Source organism: Cydia pomonella, chromosome 22, assembly GCF_033807575.1.
Source record: "Cydia pomonella isolate Wapato2018A chromosome 22, ilCydPomo1, whole genome shotgun sequence".
NCBI lineage: Eukaryota > Metazoa > Arthropoda > Insecta > Lepidoptera > Tortricidae > Cydia > Cydia pomonella.
The window spans coordinates 3,241,162-3,252,032 of record NC_084724.1 but is presented as its reverse complement, the minus strand read 5'-3'; the positions used below and the strand labels follow the sequence as shown (position 1 = coordinate 3,252,032).

At 37.3% G+C, this 10,871-nt stretch overlaps 1 protein-coding gene across 1 annotated transcript; it reads left to right on the top strand.

Moving 5' to 3' along the window:
• Window positions 1–3,575: 3,575 nt before the first annotated feature.
• LOC133530257 (uncharacterized) lies at window positions 3,576–10,725 on the top strand. The gene is made up of 4 exons (XM_061868133.1): window positions 3,576–3,735; window positions 5,061–5,221; window positions 5,497–5,705; window positions 6,643–10,725. Exons 1-4 carry the CDS (start codon window positions 3,733–3,735, stop codon window positions 6,738–6,740), a joined length of 471 nt encoding a protein of 156 aa, XP_061724117.1. The 5' UTR covers window positions 3,576–3,732; the 3' UTR covers window positions 6,741–10,725.
• The last annotated feature ends 146 nt before the right edge of the window (window positions 10,726–10,871 follow it).

Sequence of the window (10,871 nt, the reverse complement as noted above, 5' to 3'; positions counted from 1 at the left end):
AATAAACGTTACAGTTTGGCGGGAATAAATATGTATTAGACATAAAAAAAAATTTAAAAAAAAAATTGGTAGCTTTTTTTACTCACTCTGACACAGCCCTGCCGATTCAATCGCCATCACGTATTCAATGACCAGTCGAATTGTGACATAAATACGCGCTATTCAATATGCCACGATAACTACTATAATTTTAATAAATATGCCTTTCAACCCGTCATGATAATACCCTTGGAGACGGGCGATGTGTGTAGGCTTTACTTTAAAAATTGATATCAATTTTATTTCGATGTTAACATGCGTTTTTAAAAGTTAATGTTTCCACATGGTTCGTAATTTTCTTAAAAGTATATGAATATGGAAAACTTTATATCAATGATCATGCTGGCAAAAATTTCAGAGTTTACTTGGGAATATTAAACACAGTATATTTTTAACTGTCTATCGACTCGATTCGACCTTCAATATGCGTCAAATATTAGATTTAGATATGATATGGATAGGATATGTCCACTGACCGGTTGAAGAAACGTCACTTTTGACACTGACATATCCGACCTATATAATATTTAACATATCTTGAAGTTCGAATCAGGCCATATTATAGCCCATTTCACACGCATCGTAGGGCTGTCTGTTACGACGTCGCAGCGCGAAGCATGCTTCTGAGGGTCTTCTGTTATAATTATGTGTATAATGTAGAAATATTTGGTAAAAAATGAATAAACATATGGATACCCTACCACCTACCTACCTATTGTGGCGCAGTGATCCAAAGAGGGTCTTGGCCTCCAAAACGTGAGAACGCCATCTGTCCCGCTCCTGTGCCACTTCCTACCAGTTATCGGCTTGGAGTTGGCACAGATCCGCCTGTACACTGTCGCTCCAGCGATATCTGGGCCGACCCACTGGACCAAAAATACTGTATGCAAAAATGCTGTATGTGCTTGTCTGGACTGGATGAATATGGCTAACCTGACAAAATCAAATAACATTATGTATTTAATTAGTTTTTACACATTCACCACTGAGCTACGGTCCAAGCGCTACGTCGTAGCCGATAACATAAGTTTCCCGGTATGTAGAGGAAATTCTTCGTAGAGGCAAAACGACAACATGTCGTGAGTAGCGCTGAATGGGTTAACACATTCGCTACCAACGTTTTCGTAGCGCTACGCTCGTAGCCGATCCCAGCGTTTTCCCGCTCTGTAGAGGAAAGCGGCTACGAACAGAGAACCCGCCGAGCGAGTTCCCCGTACTCAATGTGTGTGATTAAATATTAGATCCTACAAAAGAAAGCAGATTTCAACGAATTACAGTCCAATTCCAGTTTTAGTTAGGTATTTGATCTGTTTCCGATAAATGATACTGATCTTATTCCACCAAAAACGTTGACACTGACAGATCAGTATCAAATCGAAAACAGATCCAATAACTAAAACTCGAATTGGCCTGTTAGTCTTTAGGTCTTTACCAGCATTTGACACGTAACCCAAATATACATATATTTATAAAAATGTGACCGCATCCAGCAAGACGTCTCACTTTGTCGCTTGCCATAAGGACGAGATTTGCTTGTACCTTTATATGAATAACCTGTTAAGGTGTCCTTATGGCAGTTATGGCAATCGACAAAGTGGGGACCCCCCCCCCCCCCCCCCCCACCCCACCCTACGTTGAGCTCTGGCAACCTTACTCACCGGCAGGAACACAACACTATGAGTAGGGTCTAGTGTTGTTTGGCTGCGGTTTTCTGTAAGGTGGAGGTACTTCCCCAGTTGGGCTCCGCTCTAGATGCTTTTAGGCAATACATCCGCCATTTGTAATTTTATATCGTGTTTTTTTTTAAATATATATATGTATATATATATATATAGGTACAACGTCGCTGGCAAACAAGCATACGGCCAGCCGGATGTTGGGCAGTCTCCGTAGCCTATGTAATTATGTACGCCTGCAACTCCAGAGGAGTTACATGCGCGTTGCCAACCCTAACATTCCGCACCCTCGCTGTGCTCTGGCAACCTTACTCACCGGCAGGAATACAAGAATGTGCTATAAAAAAAGTTTAATTAAATAAATAAATTGCACAATAGAATTAAATTAATTACATATGGTCTCATGACTACGAGGCTACGGCTACAATCTACAATCATAATCTCTCTTAGAACGCTTTCAGCCTATGATTATCTTTTTCCAAAAAGCATACTAAATTTTCCCGCAAATTTCCGTCTAGTTCACAAGTGATGAAACGACCATAAATCACACGGTACCAACGTTACGAAAACAAAGAAAGCGGGGATAATAAAACACGCGAAAAGCTGGCTCTAATTAAAATGACATCAGTACACACGCGCCATCTGGCGCGCGGACGTGACGTCACGCTGTGCCGCCATTTGCATTTTTTCCCGCCACAGGTTTGGCGCCAAGCGGCAGGGTGCGTTCCGAATGTAATGCGAGATTGAATTGTGCTATTGTTTGTGATGTTTTCGTGCTATTTTGGACTGTTTCAAGCATTTTAATTAAATGCAACGAATTTTCTCTAAGTAGGTATTATTTCTTCCCTGGTAAATAGGATGTAAATTGTAATATTAATAAGGGGCAACACAAAAAATATCTAAGGCAACGATTAATAAATTGTTACGGACTATAATAGCCTTTTTTTAATTTATTTACCAACTAAGCAGACTTTAATTGATGATCCATTATGAATTGAAACCAAAGAGAATTAAGAAGACCAAGAGTGCTCACTCCATACAACGGTTTTGTTACCAAAAATCACCCAAAAATACTATTATTTTCATAGTCTACACCTAGCGTCAAGTAGCGGAACTCTCAGTATTGCTACTCGATAATAGATGTCACGGCAAACAAAAAGTCTAATGCTCAATGATTTTGAACAAACGGAAAATTGAGAATTAAAATTTATATAAATTATGGTATGAAATGTCCAATGTAAAGAAAACCCTGACTGGCTCAACAATTTAAGTCCGCGACTGTAACTACACACAACATACATAATTATGCGCAAATTTGCAAAACCCCACTTAGACGCTGCAATCTATTTATCTATCTGTATAATTTATTTAGTTTATAATTTTATGTTATTGCGCTAATAAATTATTTTTCTCTCTTCTTTCTTTATATTTAGGGCCTGTTTTACAATATCCAAGTAAAGTCCTGAATAAGCTACTTACTGCCAGTTATCTGACGAATAAAGTCATCGTTGGCGTTTCACAATCTTCGAATAAGCTTAACTGGTAGAGAAAGTGCTAAGTTTTGCTGGAAGTTTTATCTGGCAGTTCATTTATTTGTTAATTAGCTATTCAATACTTTACTTGGACATTCTGAAACAGGCTCTTAAAATAGTTTTAAATGACAGTTAATTTATTTGTAATTATCCATCCAATAGTTTACTTGAACATTGTGAAACAGGGCCTTAGAATTATCAAATACCGCAATGCTTGTAACTGTGAGTTTCTCCTAAATGGGGCTTAATAGAAGATTCCATTGGCATTAAGTGCATTTTTTAAATTTCATGTTAGATCAATAAACGTTCCCGAAATTAATTCCTTACGCTAAAACTATTTTAAAGTGATATGTAAAATATTATGCACCGACATTGATGGTAGTTATAGCTAAAACTAATTAGCAAAAGTCACTAACCGTAAAATTGGAATTATTCGACGGACACGGCGATGGAATACTAAAATAATCTAACTATTAAATGCAAATATGGTGAGTGAAAATCTAGAATTAACCACAACAAAAACAGCATGACTTATTGAGTTCTAAAAATAATGTCTACTGATTCTATACGACAGACAACCCTTCGCGCTTTAATTTTTTTAATTTGCCGCCTTTTCCTACTGACGGAAATGGCTTGCTAAATTATGTCCCTTTCAGTGCGTGGCCACAGAATAAATAATAGTACTGCCGTATAGAAATGACACCTCCTACAAAACCGAAGTTTGACAGCGATTCAGGGACAAATCATGCTGTCCCTTTCTAACGTATGGCACTAGCCTTTTCGGCTATTTAGGATTGTCAAAATTCAAAGCATTATCTTATCTGTGGTCGTGCACGCATAGGGTTGTCAAGTTGTGCCAACCCTAATAATTGCTCGGAGCAATGGTAAGCCGAACGGAGCCGAGAATTCCCGAAAGGAGGAGTGTCCAGGGAGTGTCGCCCCACTGGCGTGGCTACGCTTGGCAAAGGCCTGTGGTTCACGCCATTGTTCCGTTGCATACGCCAGTCATTTATTTTGGAACGTATCCAACCCCAACTACTGACATTTTTCCTCTAATGGCTCTAATTACAATTTGTTGGATTATGGCCTCCTTAAGATCTCCAATAACATGATAAGATATTAATTCCAGCTAATCTCGCTCGCATCAATACATGATTACATTGATTACCCACGTTAGAGATGCACAGAAAAAATATATCGAAAATAATCGAAATGTACTTGATAACAATTTGTAAGTTCAAATCTCCCAAGTTCGACATTTACTTTAGCGCGCACAAAGACGTTTAATATCACTAAAACAACTACAATACTCTAGCAATCCAGCTTTCAATGAAAAAAGGTGGTAAATTTGAGAAAATATAGACGCGAATTTCCGCTTTAATTTTTTACTGACAAAAGGACTAATGACATCCAGACTTCCCGATATCGGGTCCGAAGTCAGTCCAGATGTCGGGCCTGATAATCGTTTTCCGTGTCACGGAATATCAGTACATCGTTCACAATATTTGAAATGTAATAAAATGGTCCATATGCAAAAATATCAATATTTATTTTTTACATGTCAAAAACTGTAAAGGATGTGCTGATATTTGGTGAAACGGAAAAATATTCTTGCTCAGGGCCGACGTCGGGCCTGGCATCGGGCGATAGCGAGTGTGGATGTAATTGGCCGAAAAGTTGGCTTGCTTGGCGTGAAACGGAAAACGGTTCTGCTCGGGCCCGACGTCGGTACCGACTTCGGCTTCGACCGTAAGGCCTGACGGCAGGATGAGTGTAATAAGCCCTTATAACAAGACGTGTCTTATTTTTTTAGGAACTTCACCTATTCACCGTTTTTCTGCCAGTCGTTTTCGGCCAGATTAAGCCCGACGTATCCTTTGACCAGTCAAACGATAGGTTCGACCTGACGCCCCTGCTCCGAGAGGCGTCCTATGACCAGTGGGGCGATGTCATGAACGGAGTGAGACGGTCTGGGTAAGAAAACATAAATATAGTCTGTCAAACCAAATTTTTCACTAAATAAGAACACAAAAACTATACTCATGCCTTTCTTTTGGGTAATAGTACTAGCGTAAGACAAAGAGAGTATGATTCTCTCTATCCATATTTGAAATGAGACAATCCTAGCCAAACGATGAGCTGTTGTAACACTTCCGGAGGATTGCAATTTTGAAATCTTCCGATCCGACAGCACATCAGTAAATGGAGACCGGATGGTCTATCTGTTGTAAAAATCTTCATATTTATAGGTTAAGCAAACCCACCGTAAACGTAGACGAGAGCAAGGTATCAGAAGCCACCAAGAAATTCATGGATGCTCTCAGAGGTTTCCAGCGGAACTTTGACTTCAATACTCCAGAAAACAGTGATAACGAGAACCCTGAAGAAAAGGTACAATTGAGGAGGGACCTGGTTAGTTACTTGCATGAGTACCAGCCGGATATGACGAGGCGCTCAGGTAATGTGACCTTCTCTCAACCTGAATCTGTATTATAAGTATACCCTGGATTGTTGGGTGCGAGAATAATTTCGTGTTTATAACTTTTATTATTGTAAAATAGTTACCAAACTATTAATAAAATAAGTTTTGTGTTTTTAGTGAAAAATTTCATTTTTGATACAAGCTTTTATCGCAAACTGTACTTTTCTTTCCACATCCAACTAATACTCATCGAGACAATTCTAAAAACCCCAAACATAATTAGGTTGCGTTGTTTTATCACAGAGTTCCTATGGCTACCTCCTGTCTCCATAATCAGATCAGCTCGATGGTACCATAATATTGCATTGTCACCCGACTGACATATGTATGCAAATTTTCAGCTTCATCGGAAACCGAGAAGTGGGTCAAATTTACCTTGCAAGATTTGAACCATACATACATAGATAGGTATATATATTTCAACTTAATAAAAAACTTGTAGAATAGGTTACTACCTCTGTATGTAGTTACTTAGTATATGTAGGTTACTTTGAAGTTTGGAGGTTACAAACGAGCTTACAATTGTTTAAATAGTTTCATATTTTTACAGTTTTTAGCGTCATACCAAGCTAAGTTGGCAGCGATTTTGATAGCCCAACCTGTGCAAGTGTTAAGAAAACGTCATAATTTCATAGAAGTTTGACGTTTCAAATAACACTTGCACTCTCTGGGCTGCCGAAATCGCTGCCAACGTATCTTGATCTGACTCTAGCTTGACCCGACTGGATAGAATTATCCATCGAAAAATGGCGCATGTGAGTTTTTTATAAACACGAATATAATATAGTCTGTAAATGTAGGCGCGAAAGGTTAACAAAAACTAGAATTTCGCACCTTATTCTACTGACAAAGTTGCTTGACTGACTATAATACTAACACTTTCTTTTACACCACTTTTGTTTTTTTTTTTCAGACCAATCTGAGTTAGACAGAGAGGTGCTAATACATCATGCCGTCCCTATCGTGATGACGGTTGAAGGTATAATGCAAGTGCCAAAAAGAGATAAATAAAATTAAAAATATTCATGCTTTTTTATATGCAATTTTATTCATTTAATGATCAGCTTACTGAGAAAATAGAAAATCGAATAGTATTTTATGCAATAGTTGTATAAGAAGGGTCAAAAAAGGCGAGTGGCGTGAGTTACAATGTGAGCCGGAGCCGAAGGCGTAGCGATAATTTATAACACATCTACTTTTATTACAGTTACAAAGAGAGTGTACTTATAAACTAAGACATAAATGTAATACATGATGTACAATTAATACAAATAAAATCTATTCTATTCTATTCTATCAAATTTCATAATAGAATTTTATATAATCGTAATATAATAGACAGCTTTTCAGTCGAGTAAGTACCGTGTTTCTTAGTAAGGTAAGAGATTGAAAAGCTTGATTATATCACTATTGTATACAATACTTTTTCTACGAGTCATCTGAAATAATACTTTTACTATAAATCCTAAATAATGAATAAAACATTGTAAGTATCTCAGTAAACAAAATTGTAGTAGAATAGACATAAACGCGCGAATATTTAGTCTCGCCTCGCGCCCGCTTAGTTTTTTTTTCTATGGCAGCGCGGCAGCACGTGATTGGTCAATTTTTTTATATGTAGGTATAGTTGACCACAGCGTATCAAAATAAATATTGGAGTTGCGTACTTTTCACGTATGGACTCCCTTACATGAAAAGTACACAATTATAGTTTGGTATGCGAAATCTTAATTCAATCGTTACAGTCGACGAGTAGAAGAAACTTATTTTATTTAACACCAGAGGTATATAAGTCACCTATGTGCAAAGCGACGTCAGTTCATAGGCACTTAAAAGTTCGAGCCCAGATGGCCAACCGTGAAAAACGAAAATCGAAATTTCGTTATCTGCTTCTCTATTGCTCTTGTGTATTTGAACGACAGAGAGGCAGGTAATAGTATTTTATGCAACAGTTGTATAAGAAGGGTCAAAAAAGGCGAGTGGCGTGAGTTGTACAGGAATTACCAGGGCCTCATGAGTTACGAGGAGGTGTCGCGACTGCTGCCGTGCTGCCGCGCTGCCATAGAAAAAAAAACTAAGCGGGCGCGAGGCGAGACTAAATATTCGCGCGTTTATGTCTATTCTACTACAATTTTGTTTACTGAGATACTTACAATGTTTTATTCATTATTTAGGATTTATAGTAAAAGTATTATTTCAGATGACTCGTAGAAAAAGTATTGTATACAATAGTGATATAATCAAGCTTTTCAATCTCTTACCTTACTAAGAAACACGGTACTTACTCGACTGAAAAGCTGTCTATTATATTACGATTATATAAAATTCTATTATGAAACTTGATAGAATAGAATAGAATAGATTTTATTTGTATTAATTGTACATCATGTATTACATTTATGTCTTAGTTTATAAGTACACTCTCTTTGTAACTGTAATAAAAGTAGATGTGTTATAAATTATAATCATAAAATATAATGCTATTGTCAATTTATTCGGTATTTTGTTCGGTCTGGCCTAGTGGGTAGTGACCCTGCCTATGAAGCTAATGGTCCCGGGTTCGAATCCCGGTAAGGGCATTTCTTTGTGTGTGTTTGTGTGTGTGTGTGTGTGTGAGTGGCGATAAAGTAAAACACGACCGAAGGGAGTATCCGCACATGTATCGCACAACATTTTACAGTACATATGGCCCTTTAAATTGTCTACATAGAGTGACGTAATGTGCTAATTATCGCACTAGTGAGGTAAAGTAGCACCATATGTACTGTAAAAATACTTAATCGTTTATGGCGCTTTTCATTGGGTTCAAATGACGCTTGGTTTTTATTTAGTATAAAAATTAAACGCTATATGGCACTGTTCCTCATTGTGAAACTCCTAAACCGCACTATCAAAAAACATTCTTGATATTTATCGTTTTTGTTTAATTTAAGTATTAACATAGTATTTTCTTGAAATTATGACCCTCTAAACTCATACAATGGTCAGTTAATTAATCTTAAACATTTAGTCGAACATGGTACAGACGGTGCCCCAAAAAAGTACCTACCCAATTTTCTGCAAAGCTAATATGGCTACGTGGGTACTTTAGTCGGGGCACTTGACTGATACCATGGTACCTCCCCGTAGGTATCGGTGTGATTTTAAAAACGATCCACGTGAGATAGAAAATAGTGTACGAATTTAATTAAATATTTCTTATCTATTCATTTATTAATCCCACGGTTAATTTAAACATTATTTTTCCCAGTGATTAAGATTTTTCCATCCATTTTATAACTTACTTTACAAGCATGGGGCTTCTAGCATTAACCATTTTTATAAGCTTGGCTTCTCTAACTATTCAAAAATCTGTAAAAATAGAGGATCTACAAAAATCCCCAGAGCTTGAGGCTATTCTACAAAATCTAATAAACCAAGGCCAATACAACGATGTTAAGTTGAAACTCAATAGCAATAAGATCAATAAGAAAACATTAAAAGACGCGACCAAAATCCAATATTTGGGCGAATTGTCTTCTGAAAAAGAAGGAAAGGAAGGACTCAAAAGTTTAAACAAGAAGCTGGCCAAGCTTATAGATAGTTTACAAGACAGTGTAAATAATGAAAATACAATTGATCCAACATGTTCATGTGGTTACGTTGGTAAGAGTTTGCCTGGAGTCATCAAATGCGAGTGTGGTTCCTCAAGTGACAACGAGGAGCCAGCTCGAGATATAAAAGACAATATATATGACGAATTTGGAGAAGATGAAGATAGTATAAAAGAGGAGCGCAAAAAACATCAGGACAGTAGAAAGATTAGATCCGTCAAAGATAAGCTAGATGATTATATACAAATGGCAAGATTCAGTAAAGACGATGATAGAGAAGATGCTTATTGGACTGATGATAACGAGTGCGGATGCCAAATTCAAAGGAGTGCAGACGACGATGATAATTTAACACTTAGGTGCCGATGCAATGGACCAAAATATTTCGAAAGAGTCGGAGAGGATGATAGAGATGATGGCTACTGGTCAGATGATAGTTATTGCGGATGCGCATTATTGAGAAATACAGACAATGATAGAGATATAACCCATAACTTAAGATGTAGATGCAATTCACCCGCAAGAGTAGGTAAAAATGATGACAGGGATGACGGTTACTGGTCTGATGATAGTTATTGTGGATGTTCAATGTTAAGGAATACAAATAATGATGACGATATGACACACAACTTAAGATGTAGATGTAATTCGCCTACAAGAATAGGTAATGATGATGACAGAGATGCCGGCTATTGGTCGGATGACAGTCATTGTGGATGTAAATTATTGAGAAATCAAGGTAACGGTGTAAAGGACTTAAGATGTCGATGCAATTCACCCTCCAGGTCCGGTCGTGATATATTTTCAGCCCCAAGATTGAAACAAAGAGCTGAGCACTTTAGTTCTATACTCTCCGATTTAAGCGACGAAGACAACAATGACCAAAGCAAAAACTCCAAAACCAGTTCAGATGAACACAATCTAAATACGCTTATGAGTTTTATCCTAGACAAAGACGACGATGTTGATCTGTCTCAACTGCCTAAGGTACAAAGACAAGTAATAATTAAACTTAAAGATATAATGCCCTCTCTTAGAAATATTGATATAAGTGAATTAAAAGATAACATCGAGTTAATGTTATATGAAAATGATCACACACTTCGGGAATATAGACAGAAATCTGACTCAGAAAATAATTTAACAGCAAAACAAATACAAAGGTTACTGAATGTTATTGGACAGCAAAAAGCACCAGCAAGGAAACGACAAAGGCTACTGGAGCTTATTGAAGCACCAGCGGGAAAGAAAACACCAGCAAAGAAAGCAGCAGCAAAATATAATAGCAAGATATATCGTAGAAACATGCCGGATGACTCAATTGGAGTCCCTTTCACTTATGAAATGCACGGATTAGCACAGATTAACGCATAGAGTAAAGAAAATAAAGGACAGTCATTGGATGTTTCTTGTTTGACTGACTTCAATCGATTAAAAAATCTTAACATGGCCATTATCCTCGAATCTATATGAAAATTAAAAAAATCGTCTTGACAGATGTCACTGTCAATTGGTTATTTTTACATTCGTTTCATTTTACGGACAGGTC

Coding starts and splice junctions, on each gene's coding strand:
- LOC133530257 (XM_061868133.1), top strand. Junction 5,222..5,496: donor AACGGAGTGAGACGGTCTGG/GTAAGAAAACAT, acceptor TCATATTTATAG/GTTAAGCAAACCCACCGTAA. Junction 5,706..6,642: donor GGATATGACGAGGCGCTCAG/GTAATGTGACCT, acceptor TTTTTTTTTCAG/ACCAATCTGAGTTAGACAGA.